This window comes from Sceloporus undulatus, chromosome 2 (genome assembly GCF_019175285.1).
Source record: "Sceloporus undulatus isolate JIND9_A2432 ecotype Alabama chromosome 2, SceUnd_v1.1, whole genome shotgun sequence".
NCBI lineage: Eukaryota > Metazoa > Chordata > Lepidosauria > Squamata > Phrynosomatidae > Sceloporus > Sceloporus undulatus.
Window position 1 is genome coordinate 24,569,689 of NC_056523.1, and position 16,543 is coordinate 24,586,231.

Sequence of the window (16,543 nt, forward strand, 5' to 3'; positions counted from 1 at the left end):
AAGAAAAAGGCTTGTGGCACCTGAAAGGTTAATGAATGTACTGTGTCATACTATATATTAATGACATATGATGGGGACTCTACATCACAGAAGCTTCTTCCATTTAAGTTTTGCTAGTCTTTGAGACACTTCATCATTCCTTGTTGTTTTTGTTGAGATTGACTAAAACAGCAATATCAGGACAAAGGGTCCAAACAAACAGGCCAAAATAAAGCTGCTTTGGGTCACTTTGGAGGAATGCTGTTTAAATGACACACGCATCTTCAGAGGCCAGAAGCTGCACCAAAGCGTGACTTTGGCACAGCTTCCGGACTCTTAGGATGCATGCAGCATTTAAACAACATACCTCTAAAGTGACCCAAAGCAGCTTTATTTTGGCCTGTCTGTTTGGGCCCAATGTTGCTGGGGGAAAGGAAAAAAATCTAGAGTGGATTATTTGAAGAAAGCACTGTTTATTTGTCTTTCATCCTGGTCTTGAAGAAAGATTCCATCTCTACTGTGCTCAGGCCCAAATTAAGCCTTCTGTAGTGAGTGAAGAAGGGTGAATGCAAAGGATGGGCCTGTTCCAGGCAAGAGCAGGGAAACTATGGGAGTGGAGGGATGGACGATTTCTGTGTCTGAGTGAGAGATTGGGCTTTCAACCGTGCACAGTTCAGTGCTTAATTTCTTAAAAGAAAGAAAACACGACGGAAGGAAGGAAGCTTCGTCATTACTCCTATTTGCCCCACTCTTGAATTCTGGTGTCTGAGTGTGAAAGGGGAGAGGGACTGGCTCTATAGAGGATAAGCCTTAATTTGCTCAAAGGCAACAGAAAAGCCCTCTACTCGCACTCTTCCTTACCCTATTCATGCCGGCTACTAGAAGCTATTGTTGGCCATCAACCCCAGCAGCAATTTGTATGGATATTAGTGATATATATATGAACTCCGGATCTGTGACTAGGAGGGGAGGCAGGCATGCCGAAAATGTTGTCTCCTAAACCGCATTCAGCATCCTTGACATATATATCCTTGATATATATATCCCCACAAGTGTCTATGTCTCTTACCAAAAAGAAGCGGTTTCAAGCTGAGGGTCTTCATGGAATGGACTTTGTTAGGAACCAGCTCCAGCCTCTGTTTATGGCCGACCTTGGAATGAAAAAAGAATGAATTAAGATGTCCTCCTGGAGAGAAAATCAAAGCTGAAAATACAGCCACACTGGGGAGATAACCCGGTTTGGAAGCGCTTTAACTCTCTGTCTGGCTAAGGCTATGGAATTCTGGGAGTTGGAGTTTGTTGTGGGGCCCAGCCCCACAACAAACTCCAACTCCCAGAATTCCATAGCAAAGAGTGAGACAACGAGTTAAAGCGCTTCCAAACCGGGTTATCTCCCCAGTGTGGCTGCAGACCAGGAGAGGGCCGGCTTCTTCCCCGCTCGCTTGCCTTGATGCCCTCCAAGCGCGGGAGGGCCAGAGAGCGGGAGCTCCCCTGAGGCAAAGGAAGAGGAGGTGCTGGGTTCGAGTCCTGCGCGGGGCCCGCGGTCTCTCCGCCGCCGCCGCCGTCGTCGGAGCTGATGTGGACGAAGAGGAGCAGCCCCAGGACGTTGAGGACGTAGAGGTGGGCGAAGACCATGAGCACCACGAAGTAGGGCCGGGAGCAGACGGCTCGGCGCCCTATCGGCGGCCCAGGCAGCGAGGGGCCCTCTTCCTCCTCTTCCTCCGTCGCCGCCGCCATTTTAGGCCAGGCCTGCCTGACTAGGCCCGAAGCGGCCGCGCGTTACCACAGCAACCGCTCACGGAGCCGCCACAGGCCTCGCCGCCGTGTAAACAATGACGTTGTCGGGGTTACGTCATCACGCACGGATGTGCCCTGAAAGGCTTTGTACTAGCAGCAAGGGAATTACCAGGTTAAGGGCACGCACTTTGGCTTCAGGCACGTAAAAAGCGAGCGACGGCGGAGGGCCCCTGAAGGACTCTGGAGGGAGGGCCAAGGACTAAGGGAACTGCCAGGGAAAGGGCACGCAAAAGGCAGCCATTTTAGATCTCAGAAAGGGCACCCTCGCTTTCGTTGCGAGTTGAGGCTGGAGTCGACGCCATTTTTGGTAAGGGCGCTCTCGGCGTTGACACTGGGGCCATCTTTAGTAAGGGCACCCTCTGCGTTGAAGCTCCAGCTGCAGCCATTTTTGGTAAGGGCGTCCTATGAAGCGAGGCTGAAGTTGCAGCCATTTTTGGTAAGGGCATCCTCTGCATCTAAGCTGAGGTCATAGCTTCATATGGCTCTTCCTTCCATGTATCCATCAACGCATCAGTACAAGGGTTTGTGAGGAAAGATAAAGGAAACTACTACAATGAGCAGCACAGAGAAATAGTCAACAACAACAACAACAACATGGGAAGAACAAGAGGCCTATTCCACAAGATCCAGGAAATCAAAGGAAAATTCAAAGCAAGGACTGGGACACCGTATGATGAGCAAAATAATAATTATTATTATTATTATATTGTTCAAGACCAGGAGGGAATTAAAAAAAAGTTTGCTGCAATACACAAAAGAGCTATACAAAAGAGATGGCAGCATGAAGGACACATGGGACGAAGAGTCATGTGAAGCTGAACCCCAAATTCTAAAAAGTGAGTTGGAATCTGCAATAAGAGGAATGGCGAAAAACAAATCACCAGGAACAGACGATATTCCAGTCAAACTGCTGCAATCCACATTAACAGAGTCAACTCTAGTGCTAACCAATATACATCAACAGATATGGGAAACAGAACGATGGCCCAAAGATTGGAAACCATCGATATAAACCCCCATCCACAAAAAAGGAGACGCAAGAGATTGCTGCAACTATAGGACCATAGCACTAATATCCCATGCAAGGAAAACCATGCTCAAAATTTTGCACATAAGACTCTAACCATACATGGAGAGAGAAATACCAGAGGCCCAAGCAGGGTTCAGGGAAAGAAGAGGCGCTAGGGACCACACTCAAACATATGATGGCTAATGAGCGCACCAAAGGATTTCAAAAGAAAATCAGCATGTGCTTCATAGACTATAGCAAGGCCTTTGACTGCCTAGATCATGAAAGGAATGGAATGGCCTTAAAGACATGGGAGTACCAACACATCTGATAGTCCTGATGAGGAATCTGTACCAAGGACAAGAGTTTACTGTCAGAACAGGACATGGAGAAACAGAATGGTTCCTAATTGGCAAAGGAGTCACTCTATCTGTTCAACTTATATGCAGAACATATTGTAAGAAAAGCAGGCTTGGACACAAAAGGAGGAGAATAGGAGGAATAATCTAACAACAATCTAAGGTATGCTGATGAAACCATCGCACTAGCAGAAAACCTCACAGACCTGGAACACTTACTAAGGAAGATCAAGGAAGAAAATGCAAAGGCAGGCTTAATGTTGAACATAAAGAAAACAAAAATAATGACCATTGAGGACCCTCAGAAGTCCAACCTAGACAATGAAGAAATAGAAATAGTAAAAGAATCCCCATACTTGGGATCAAACATTGATAGAAATGGGGACTGAAGCCAGGAAATCAGAAGATTAAGAATGGGAAGAGCGGCTATGAAAACTATAAAAGATTCTAAAATGCAAAGTTATACAACTCAACACAAAAGTGAGAATCATGCAAGCCATCGTATTTCCTATTACCATGCATGGATGTGAGAGCTGGACAGTGACTGGGGAAGAGTACTGAGGATGCCATGAACAGCCAAAAAGACAAACAAATGGGTCCTGGAGCAGAACAAGTCAGAGATCTCCTTGAAGCCAAGATGACAAAACATGATTAGAAGGGAGATGTCCCATCCACAGGTCGCCATGGGTTGAGATCAACTCGAGGGCAGTTAACAACAACAACATAGGTTTGCATTAAATCAGAAATGACTTGAAGGCACACAACAACGAAAAATAACAACTCTATATAGAACAATTGCTCTATTAACTTGCAAAGCTGTGAAACGAAAATAGTACAGGGATAAAGCTGAGCAGCAACTTATACATTTAAACTAGCATTTGCTACCGCAGTTTCTCTTATTATTCATTATCTGGAGATTGCTTTTGCACATCTCTTTACCCTCATCTGTGTGTGTATATTCTTTCAAGTTGCCTGTCCATGTACTTGACCTCATGAATTTCACAGTTTTATTAGAGGTGGTTTTCTCAGTTCTTTCCTCTGGAATATAGCTTGCAGCACCTGGGCAGTTTCCCATCCAAGTAGTAACCAAGGCTGATCCAGCTTGGCTTCTAAGATCAGGCAGGATCTGATTTTTTTAGGGTATTTAAGCCCTTATCTTTCTAGTTACTTTTCATTATCTTATTAGTGAATGGGCACATTGTGGGCCACACTACTACATTTAATCTAGTTATCAAAGAGGAGAAGGGGAACTGAGAGACATGACTGTGAAAAGTGTGTGTGTCAAGTCACCTGCCTACTTCTGGTGACACAAGGATTTTCATAGGGTTTTCTTAGGCAAGGAATTTTAATGATTTCATAGTAGTGAATTTTAACCAATGGGTTATGTATTTTTAATGTGTTTTAACATGCTGTACCCACCTCAAACTTTGAGGACAGATAGGAAATAAATAAATTAAACATTACTACTAGTAATACTACTCATGTTTTGCCAGTTCCTGATTGTGAAGTACAAGGAAACAAAAGGGAGCAAAAGCAAAAACACTGCAGAAACAAGGAGCAAATATAGTTAGGAAGAATTAGATGCACAATTTCTGCATGGATCAGGCCATTCTATTTGTGGAAGGAAAAGACTTAGAATCATAGAATCATAGAGTTGGAAGAAACCACAAAGGTCATCCAGTCCAACCCCCTGCCATGCAGGAAATCCAAATCAAAGCATCCCCAACAGATGGCCATCTAGCCTCTGCTTAAAGGCCTCCAAGGAAGGAGACTCCACTACACTCCGAGGGAGTTTGTTCCACTGTCAAACAGCCCTTACTGTCAGGAAGTTCCTCCTAATGTTGAGGTGGAATCTCTTTTCTTGCAGTTTGCATCCATTGCTTCGGGTCCTGTTCTCTGGAGCAGCAGAAAACAAGCTTGTTCCCTCCTCAATATGACATCCCTTCAAATATTTGAACAGGGCTATCATATCACCTCTTAATCTTCTCTTCTCCAGGCTAAACATCCCCAGCTCCCTAAGTCGTTCCTCGTATGGCATGGTTTCCAGACCTTTCACCATTTTAGTTGCCCTCCCTTGGACACGCTAGTTCTTTAAACTTTTTCTGCAAGTGCAACTGATTCATAATCAACTCCATAAAGTTCTCTAGACAGATTACAGAAAACAATACGATGCATTATCCAGGAAGTAGAACACAAAACCTTGGCAACGTCAAGAATAGAAGTGGGATCTATAACCACTTGCAGATTGGTAGTTAGTTTTCCAGCTCCAGATTAACCTGAAAATTTTAAACTTATTTTGTTCTCACCCCATTTACCTCCTTCTCATTATTCAGTGATACATCCAATGCCAGTAAGAGGAGGAAAAAAGACAAAACACATCTGTAAAATTAGAAATTCACAATTTATTTCAAATAAACAATTTTAGGAAGGGAAACTTCAAGGGCTCTTTCCTTTGCCCCTTCCCATCCTAATGCCGGAAAAGTGTTGGCAGTTTCTTGAGATTGCTTTCCCTCCCCCATACCTCAATGAGGGACAGAGCAAAGGCAGCCATGATAATGTAGCACTCTGCGTAATAAAAAAAGCTCCCATAGCAGAAGCTACTACCTGAAAACTTGGATCAGTCCAGACTTGAGTGAGCACGAAAGAGATTTCCTTTAAAAAATCTACTGAGAAATGAAGCCGATCTGAGAAACAAAAAGTTTTAAGATGAATTGAGACAATGCTGTAATAGGGACCGGAGTCTCTGGTTCTTCCTGTAGCATTAGCATGGCACACAGATGACATTCAGTTTTAGCTCAACAGAAAACTCCTAGCTGCTGTGAAAGAGAAGAGCTGCTAGGAAAGTACAAGCAAAAAACTGGCGGGAAAGATTTCTCTCCTGTTTGTACAGTCTCCTTTGATACCTGTATGCAAGCTTTTGAGCTGCACGGTGATCTGCTGGCCAGGACAATTTAGTATAAACTGAATGCCTCCATGTTCACTTATCAGGAGTTGATGCAGAGATATTGCCTTAGGTGTTCTGTGTCTCTTTATAAAAGAGCTGTGATAGGGAATACTAAATGCAAGGTAAATCAAACTAAAATAAGCACTGGAGACAACCGTGGGCCAAGCCAAACTTTTAAAAAAGCAGAATGAAAGATGAAAATAGCTGCCAAATTGGCTTAGGCCCAAGTCTTACAGAAAAAGGAAGACAAAAGCGCTGAGTATAGGATGTTAACTAGCAATGAGGGAAATAAATTACCTATAGCAGGACTGGGGAATGTGTGACCCTTCAGATAGTTTTTGTCTTCATCTCCCATCAGCCCTAGTCAACATAGCCAATGGTACGAGATGAAGATGTTGCAAGCTGAACATCTGTAAGGCCACAAGTTCCCCATCCCTGCCCAGCTCAGATGCCATGAATTTGTAATTTCAGTCTCCCCACCCCAAACCAGAGATTTTCCAAAGAGGAGAAAATCTGACTTACTCTAGGATCATGCTGGTAATAAAAATACCACTATGTGTTTCCACAGTGGGGAACAAGGATACATTCCTAGGGCCTTACTTATTTCCATCAATGACAAAACCTTTCAAGCAGTGACTGAGGGACTGTGCAATTCTAAAATAGGGAGGATATTGTGGAAAAATAATTTGCTCATCTGCAAAATCTGGGACTAAAAATGATAGTTTATACATACTTGAATGCTGATAGTTTCAAACTCAGTGGCAGCTATTCTGATAAAATCCAACTGCATTCATTCACTAATGAAAAAGAATGGCTACCACTGATGAAGCAGTTCCTTCTCCTGACCTCAGCCATAGCCCTTCGCCTCCCATTAAATCTGCTCTCAGAAGGGGAGACCCTTTAAAGCAAATTTGGGGGGGCATGTCGGGAGCTGCCAGAGTGAGGAGAAGGCAGGAAAATTCTGTTGCACAAACAGGTGTCCACTTCTGCAATGCTGAATGAAGCCCTACAATACTTGCTTACAGAGCACGTCTTAGTACACTGTATAGAAAGCTTGGTTTGATGCTGGACATTGTGAATGCACTACCATCAAATTCAACCAGTTATAATTGTTTGTCAGATGTAGTGCAAAACATACATCATTCCCTTTTGCACTAGACTGTACTGAGCTACAGAAGTATGTATGCCTTAACACAATAAATTCAACTAGCTAGATAGTTCAGTCTAAGTTTAAAGAACAAAAGATGCTCACCTCTTTCACAGACTAAACACTGTGTAAGCAAGCAAGGAGTCAGGCGAGCAATAAACAGTAAAAACTGGGAAGTCAAATGGTTTCCATATTTGGAGGCTGATCTTCATCCAATTGCAGCTGGGTTAAATGAAATAACCCTATGCTAGCAATTTATGCAGTACAGTACATCTCATCCAACCAGTAGCAGAATGAATGCTAATGTATCCTGTAGGTAATTTAGTCACACACACACTGAACTTTTTGTACTTGCTAAAAGATTTTGGCTCTGTTTCTATATATCAAAGGCCCAGATGTGGACTTCATGCAGAGAAAACTGAAACATCTATAGCCAATAGAACACAATCACATGATCTCCATTTACAGCAGATCAACGTGGGTTAAAGGAGCAAGCCTGATGAGGTTGTCATGCTGTATCAGCTACAAGAGACTTATAAAAGACCAGTGGGATGGGGAAAAGGTAAATGGAAGAGGGAAGCATGAGAAGGATGGACGTGTGGGAGTTTCTCTCCTAGGCATTACTGTTTAGCCTTGTACCTTCCTTCCTATGCTTGGTTAATGGGTTAATGGATGGGGAGATAGTCATATTAAAAGGGTTTGGGTATTATCTACTAGGGGAGCAAGCAGGTGGAGGGTATTGTTATTTTCCTTGGAGTGCCTGAGGTAGTAGTAGCAGCAGCTGAAAGGGACAGTGGGTGGCATGGCAGATGAGCTCCAAGAGCCAGGACAATATCCAAGTCACTAATAAAACTCAAAGGCTAGAAAGGCAGGTGAAATGGGCAGAGAATAATGATCCAATCCCTCTTCCAAATCCAAAAGGTCATGATCAATGCACAAAGAAAAACTCAGTGCAACATGCTTTTGTAAGCAATGTGGCAACAACATTCTCATTTCAGACCATCAACAAATCAACTTCAGGAAAAATCCAGCAGTTCCATCTCCCTCTCTAAGTGGATCAGCAAAAGTAACCAGACGTGCTGTTCACACACCTTACACAGCAGTTTCTGGACACTGTTTTACAACTAGCTTTTAGCATGGACTGAGGAAAATTTGACATGAACACATATTAAGGAGTTCAGAATCCCCTGCCAATCATAAGCCACCATGAACCTTAATACTAATTATGCAGCACTCTTCTAATTTGCTGGTTACTTTTCAGCCAGCTTTTGAGTCGTATCTAGGACATTGGTGTATATTTACCATTCAAACATGTTTCAAAGGACTTGTCATGCTGCCAATATATATATATTAAATAATCAAACATGTTAAATGGCACAGCTTTCCCTCAATAAGAAGTGGGGAAATTTGATCTTGTCAGGGCAAGAGAAATAAACCTTGATATATCACCTTACAGTCATGTAAAGGACCAGGTTGTTGCATGACATGACTGAGTTCTGCAGCTATGCAAGGCATAGACATAACATGCCTTGCTGTATGGCTCCCCAGGTAAAACCAAAGTGGCTGTTACTATGCTATTGACAGCTGAGGTTGTACTCACATAACCCCTTCAAGTATTTTAATTTTGGCAGAAAAGAGAAACCCGGGGGTTGGGGGACCCAAATCCATGCAGGAAAAACCTCAAGTCAATGGAACATTAGGATTGGAGCCATTTCCCATGCTGCCCTGAGCATTGCCCTACTGCTGCAGCATAGCCAGAGAAGACTAAGAGGGGCACTCAACTGTATGCTAGCCTAGGCACTGCTCACCTCAAGCAGTCACAGGGCAAGCAATAAAAAAGTGCACATCAGAGGTGCCAACAGACAGACAGCTGGTCTATTTCATAACCTTCAGTGCAACAGAGGGATGGTGGAAGGAGAGAACAGAAGCAGCCATTAATTTTACAAGCAGCTTATTAAAAAGGAAACACACTCCAATTCCAATTTATTTTTTTAAAAGGGGGTTGTGTTATTCTAGGGTTTGTTTTATATAATTGTACAACTGTTGAAAATTATGCAAGTCTGTAATGATCTAATGCTATTAACAGCCATTCAGGGGAAAAACCAGCACTCCCTCCCATAACAATCCAAGAACAGGGAGGGAGAAGTCCCAGGAAAAGGTGCCAATCTGAACTCCATCCTCTAGCCTGGCAAAAATGAAAAGCAGAAAAAGAGAGGAAAAACAGAAGACTATGCTGTGGTGCTAGCTTGTGTCTGGCTTTGCGAGGGGAAGGTGAAGTGTTGTCCTCAGCCCTTCTCTGTGGAGGTGGTGATGGATGGCCAGTTTCTTGTGCTGCTTCTGCTGCTGCTCTCACCGCCACCTTGCGCTTTGCTCTCACCCCTGCGCCCTGACAGCTCCTGCTACTTTATGTGTCATGGAAGTCTTTCAGCAGGGTCCTTCTCCTCTGCTCAGCTATGTGCATCTGATTCTCCAAGTCCTGGGCAGAGAGAGAAAGAGTAAGATCAGCTTTGTTTCTGCTGGCAAGGAAAGGAGAGATTGCATACTTCTAACTGCAGGTCTTTGTGGTCATCTGTGAATGCACACAATTGGGTAGAATACCCAACCGTGTGAATCCCGACTGGGTATTCTGCCCAACTGTGTGAGCCACAGAGACAAAGATGAACTGACACAGACTGAATGAATGGGAGAGATGATTTCCAATATATACAAATATGAGGGGAGTTCTATGGACTCAGTGAACATACTTTCAATTCTAATTCATCCCCCTTTTTGCACCAGTTTCTCACAGATATCCATGCAAGAGAAACAATGGATTTTTAAAAAAAAGTAAACATAAAACAACATACAAGGAACAACATAAAACAAAATACAAAAAAATTTAACTAATAACCTCCTCCTGCATCCTGTCCTAACCGCAATGCCCCTAAAGCTAATCTAACAGCAGGAAGGTGGGGAAAAAATAAATATGCATGTATTCTTTTAAATCTGATCCAAGACATGGAATGTAACTAATGGTCAACAGTGGATTTAGAATATGAGCCCACCTAATGATCACCAATCACATGGAGTTTTTCACTAACCGTAGTGGTAAAGAAGATGGCACTTACGTGATGTCCTTAACAAAGCTTGAAATTCATCACTGATGTAAATCAAAAACCAACTTACCCTATGTTTCTCAAATGTGGTATTTTATGATAAAGATAAGGAAATCAAGGAAAGTATTTTAAAGAGCCACTTCTCCAATTTTAATACCAGTTGGCATCAAACATGGATCTGTTGACCTCTTCTGCATAGTAACCCAACTCATGAATTATAGAAAGAATGTGGCCAAAGCTTGTTACTCACCCCTCTATCGTAACTATCCGCTCTCTCTACCTTCCATGAGAGATTTTCAATTTCTGCTTCCAGCTGAGCCTGCTGGTATTCAAACTGAAAAGAAAAGATTAAAACTCATTTTATTCAAGAAGATGCTCTTTCTTGTTTTCTTTCCCTCCCTTCCCACATCTCCTGCCCTGAGAAATACATATGGCTGTTGCTGTTCACAGTGGAAGGCACTTCTAAAGGAACATTATATAGTAAGCCAAAGCTAAAGCACGTTCGCTAGGCTCAAATAGTCAGACAGCAGAATTTCTGTATCTGATGTCTAACTGCATGAGTACCAAAAGGTGCTGGACAAATCCCAGATCAAAACTGGAAACTTGATGTCATCACTGATCATTCTTCACTTTCTGTGTGTAACCTGAGTGTATTCATATAGGCCTGTTACAGACTGCCAAAATAAAGCTGCTTCGAGTCTCTTTGGAGGTATGCTATTTGAATGATCCATGGATCCTAAGAATCCGGAGGCCGCACCAAAGCCACACTCCATTCCTAAGCACTGGAGTGCAGCTTTGGTGCAGCTTCCGGATTCTTAGGATGCATGCATCATTTAAACAGCATACCTCCAAAGAGACTCGAAGCAGCTTTATCTTGGCAGTCTGTAACAGGCCATAGTGATCTATTTTAGTAGGTTACCTTGCATAAGGACCTTTCTAACATAAAAACCTGTAATACAAAAGGGAAGCAGCAATTTTACATGCTATCAATAAATGTTTTAAGGTTTTCAGTATAGTTTCATTAATTCCAAACCTGTTTTTGCAATGGGTAAGCAAGTGAGCAAACAATGCTTAAAAGGACTACACATTTGTACAACAGGTGATCCTTGCTAATTTTTTATGATATAAAAAGCAATCTGTTTTATTTCCACCTTTCTCCATACAAAAACAAAACAGAATTCACAGAAACTCCTATTCAGCCTTGAAGATGGGGAGAAGACCTGGGTGCGTTACAGACCACTGAAAAGTGACGGCCTGTACCCGCCCCTTTCCCCGGGGGTATCGGGGCCTTAGTGGCCAGAACGGCAGCCGCTGAGGCCCCGATCCGCCGCTTCCCCGCAGCCTAGAAAGGGGTGTCCTTGGGGCTTCAAGCCCCAAGGACACCCCGCGGCGGCAGGGAGGAGGAGAAAGGGGCCGCTTGGCCCCTTTCTCCCTTGTGTTGCTGGGCGCAGCCATCTGAAGGCTGCGCCCAGTGATGCAAAGCAGCGCTGCAAACCAGGAAGGAGCTCCGAAATGGAGCTCCTTCCTGCTCCGCGCAAAGGGCGCACTAAGCGACCTCGCGCAGAGCGACGTCACGTCCACACCGCCCCGTATAGAGGCGGCGCAATCATGACAGCATCATGGCGGCCCCCATGTAGATGGGGCGCCGTCATTTTGTACGGACTCAGTCCGTATTAGGGTTAGGGGGGTGCGGAAACACTGCACCTTCCTAACCCTAATACGGACTGACTACATACTAAAAGGCCCGTCTGTAACGGGCCTAAGAATGTTGAAAAGATACTGGACAAGAGTAACATTATAGTACCCTTATTGCTGCAAATAAATTATACTCAACATTATGGGACTATTTAATGTGTACTGTAAATGTTATATTCTGGCATTTTTGCCAAAGACAATCAATGGAAGATGAAGTAAAAAGATATGTAATTTATTACAATTATATCCTATTCTTCTTATGCAGAACCCACTGGTTTAGATGTTGTTGCCAAGAGGTCTCACAACCAAATTCTGTAAAGTAAGAATTTACCTACTTTTATCAGCTTGATTTCTACCATGTCCGTTTCCGTCATTTTCAGATACTGACAGGACAACTTTGTCTGACACCCCATGTTTCCCACCTTGTTCATTAAGACATTTAGTTGCCATTAAAAGTTCTTACCAATTTCTTTCTGGGACCAGATTCCATGTAGTAGGCATAAGGATATGTGTACTGCAGAGTGTAACGACACTGCAGTAAAAAAAGAATGAAAAGCAGATTGGTAAATTGTGCTTGTGACATGTACCTGCAGAAATGTTCTCTGTTTGTCTCCAAATCTTGGGGGGAGCTATCTGTCAGCTTTGAAATATATACCCACTCAATATCCTATACAACATCATTATGTGACACAATGGGTGGAGTTGCCGATAAAACAGACCCATTCAATAAGTTGAATTGCATCCTAAAGTTGAGTTTTCCAATGTTTGCAATACTAGCCCAAGAATGTTCGAAAGATACATTTAGAAATGTATACTAGAAATACTTCTACACCCTAAGCTGTCAACATCCCCACAACAAGATTTGAAGGGTAGAAATGACCCACTCCAGTCTATAATTCAGATCTCTAGCCAATATTAATTTACAGTACTAAGAAATCTACCTGATGCCTTCTTTGACTTGTGCCCTGTGGTTTATGCCATCACCTTGTTACTATTTAAGCCCTCCATATCAGGAATAGGATTTCGTGGCTATACAATCCATGAAATATTACTGTGTCCAATCACACCCCACCCTACTCCTGTACTGACAAGATGGAGCTACACTTAACAACAAACACACTCACCTTAGCCAGTAGCTTTGCTGCATTCTGTAGGTACTGCCAGTCTATCCACGTTCCCAGGTTATTCATCACCCTTTCCTGTATCTTCTCTTGAATCCGCTGGTATGTCTGTGCCTCCAACTGTAAGCTCTTATTGTGATTTTCCCACTGGGAAAACAAGCAAAAAAGACACACTGAGGCCCTGCAAACTAGAGTAACTCACCTGAAAATACTGTAGAGAGATGCTCCTTTCAAATTAGACACACTTTTTAGTATCATCACATTATATTTTAATGGATTCTAAGACCAATACGACATTTCCACTCATATTCCCACTTTGTATTTATACTGACAGTCTTGTTCATGTGTTACTTCTGAATAGGAAATATCAACCCATGCAGACCTAGCGTCCCACATTCCAGGCCCACTCCCAGTGAGCAGAAAGGTTGGAGGTTGGCTTCTACTTATATTTGTTTGAATCCGAGTACAATACATTCAAACATCACATGGAAGACCAGACTTGTGTTCATACATGGCTTAATAATTCCAGTTTAGACAAATGTCAGAACACAACTAATACTTGAGAGGAATATAGAATTCATGGTATAGGACCCACAGCGCAAAAAAATAATAATCCTTTTTTTAAATATTTCAACTGTAATGTCAATGGCCATAGTGACTGGGGGCTCTGGAGCTGCACTTCAAAAGTGTAATTTGGACTGCTGTTCTGAATCTCATGCTGGGAGGGAAGTGGGATATAAATAAATAAAAATATCTAAGCCCTTGTTTCTAAGCCTGCATTATACCAAGTGGCAGCTCCCTTAAGGTCCACCACTACCACCACCATCATCTAAAAAGCAAATGTGTATGTGTTTGAAGTATCAAACTTTCAATATCAGCTTAGCTGTGACAAACCCAAGCTCAATATATCCTGAGAATTTTAAAAAACAAGTTTGATTATACCTATATTTACCTGAAATTTTCCACGATGGGAAACCCCTGAAGTGGCTTTTTAAAAAAACTCACAATGTTAACTGATTTTTTAGTCTGTTACATAAATCAAAATATAAATTCTTTGAACCAGCAAACATGATACCATTAGAAGAACATTCTTAGAATAGGTCAACCTGAGTCTACAGGCTGGAGACTTTTTAGTCCCAGATAGCTGACTGTCTAGCTCACCTTCAGCTGGTGCTTTCCTGGGGCTCCTTCTTTTATAAGAACATCATTGCTACTATGCAATTCTGACTATAAATCCAGACAATAGGTAAGAAACATCCATGTGGATAACCATTATTTTCAGCAATATTCTGTTTATTGCCACAGTCCATTGCCCTGTGTTTTAAAACAGTTTAGATACCAGTAGAGCTGCTGATAGAATAACTACTGTTAAAGATGTTAGTTTTGTTTCCAGGAAGGGGCTAACATTCTGTGATAAAGCACTGCATCTTGCAGATATACCAGCCTTCAGAATTGATTGCTGTTGCTTTAAAGGACTTCAGATATGAGGGAAAAATCTCTGCTGGAAGTTGTGTGGATACACTGGTGTGTTCTGCAGTGCAGAACCTAAATAAGAATTGATAAAAGAATTGTAACCTAAGGAATGTTTTTTAGATTTGATGCAGGGGAACACAGATCTATGAAGGGCAAACTGTCCCCTTATGAAAAGTTTACCTATAGAACACAGGCAGCTCAGTATTATAAGATTTAAAGCAAGCAAATGTTATGGACTTCAAAGGAGAGCACTCCCATTACAGGGCTAGCAGAGATTTTCTGGGAAGAAGCTTGCATCTGGAAATGTAACCTTGGGGAAGATTCTAAATTCAGATTATGAAACTGTTGTGGCTACAGAATGTTTTCTCCACATAATAAATGCAAATACAGGCATTGTTAGCATTGACCATTGACACAAGACAAGATGCTCAGGTTATAGTAACTCTAGCCAAGAAGATGTTGCCTACCCTCTCAAAATAGAACAAGTACTTCTTAAGGGCCTCTCGGGCCTGTGCTTGCTGACTCTGGTTTACAATATCAGGGTTTTCTTTGTACCGACTGCATTCATAATATTCACTGCCATGAGTCTTCCAGTCTCCTAGACACATCCAGCAGAAGTCTGCAGGAAATAAGGAGAGTCCAAGTTACTGCACAAGGCATTTGAAACAGCAGCTCATATTAGGAGCACAAGCAATCTGTCTTAAGTGATGAAGGATAGCTATTAGAGGAATTCCCATTTCTTAACTTAAAGTGCGTTTATGGATCACTGGATTGTTTCCAAAGAAGAAAAGGGATAAACCTTTTCTCTAACTCCAACACCCAAAAACCCACTGCTGTGCACTTACCATGCTTGCACTTCGAACATTGCTGTACAATAAGAAGGGGGGGGGGGGGAGAGAGAGAGAGCAGGCATTAACAAGTTTCAAGTGAAACCAGACCTAAAATTAAGCAATATATTTAATGAAGTCCTGATCTTGTTCAAAAACTACTTACCATGTGATTACAGCCACCATTCTTTTCAATACAGATATTGCACTTGGGACACTATGGAGAAAATGCAGGAGCAAATTAGAACTCCTCATGTGTTTCTATCAACAGACTGGTCTTCAGCATCATTATTCTCTGTCTTGTCCCAGCCCTTTCAAGTCTCCATCCTCTTTCCCCTTCTACCTGCTTTAGCTGTACTTTAGTCCGTCTCTTCTTTTTCCTAGGAACACAATCTGACATGCACCAAAAAATGACTATATGCCCATCTCACTCAGTACTGTCTATAATGGCTTGCAGTAACTGATACTTTCCCAGAGATGCTAGGGAACTTCCTATACACAAAGCATGTGCTCCTCAACTCATTTGTGGCTCTTCTTCCTTTCAATTTCTCTTCCACTGTATCTTGGACTAATCTCCAGTTATTTAATGTATGCACTACAATGACTACAGTTAAACTGTAGAGCACAGGCTTTGCATACAAACTACAGAAAGTGCTAGGGTTTGAGTCCTGCCACCAATTAGAAAAGTGACAGGGATAATGGTGGCTGAACACCTCCACTTAGACTTGAGGAGCTGGTTTAAGTAATGGGTTAGATGGATCAGTAATCTGAGAAAGCATAATGTTTCCTCTTTGTGGTTTGTAATTCATAATTTCCCAATGCTGTCCTACATGTTTTCTGTCCACTTTCCACATCTGACTCCAGCACCACAACCAAAATGCCACCAAGTTTCCATTCTTTCCATTCAACTTTTTCATGTTTCACATTTATACTGAGGTGCACCAGCATGTTTTTACAGCCCAACACCAGGGGAATGTATTCACTTTGTCAGAGATATTACTATCTCTTGCTACATCTAGTTTGCTTTTAATTGTTGATCTAAATCTTCCATCCTTAACTGTCTTGTTTCTTCAAGGAAACAGAGAAATTTATTTGGC

General features: G+C 42.3%; 2 protein-coding genes across 5 annotated transcripts in view; both read right to left on the reverse strand.

Annotated features, from left to right (window-relative positions):
* The window catches only part of P4HTM (prolyl 4-hydroxylase, transmembrane), a 38,328-nt gene extending 36,518 nt beyond the window's left edge, over positions 1 to 1,810 (reverse strand). The window contains exons 1-2 of one of the 3 annotated variants that reach the window (XM_042455948.1): positions 1,426 to 1,800; positions 1,049 to 1,130 (exon numbers count right to left, since the gene is read on the reverse strand). In XM_042455948.1, coding sequence (XP_042311882.1) covers positions 1,049 to 1,130; positions 1,426 to 1,716 — 373 coding nt within the window. In that variant the 5' untranslated portion in view covers positions 1,717 to 1,800. Of the gene's footprint in view, positions 1 to 1,048; positions 1,131 to 1,425 lie in introns of all 3 variants that reach the window. The other 2 variants (XM_042455947.1, XM_042455946.1) reach the window with 2 other exon arrangements.
* A 3,716-nt stretch (positions 1,811 to 5,526) lies between these two features.
* The window catches only part of ARIH2 (ariadne RBR E3 ubiquitin protein ligase 2), a 48,012-nt gene continuing 36,995 nt past the window's right edge, over positions 5,527 to 16,543 (reverse strand). For both annotated transcript variants that reach the window (XM_042455943.1, XM_042455945.1), the window contains 7 exons: positions 15,613 to 15,663; positions 15,465 to 15,486; positions 15,087 to 15,238; positions 13,150 to 13,293; positions 12,489 to 12,557; positions 10,581 to 10,664; positions 5,527 to 9,711 (listed from right to left, as the gene is read on the reverse strand). In XM_042455943.1, coding sequence (XP_042311877.1) covers positions 9,640 to 9,711; positions 10,581 to 10,664; positions 12,489 to 12,557; positions 13,150 to 13,293; positions 15,087 to 15,238; positions 15,465 to 15,486; positions 15,613 to 15,663 — 594 coding nt within the window. In that variant the 3' untranslated portion in view covers positions 5,527 to 9,639. The remainder of the gene's footprint in view (positions 9,712 to 10,580; positions 10,665 to 12,488; positions 12,558 to 13,149; positions 13,294 to 15,086; positions 15,239 to 15,464; positions 15,487 to 15,612; positions 15,664 to 16,543) is intronic.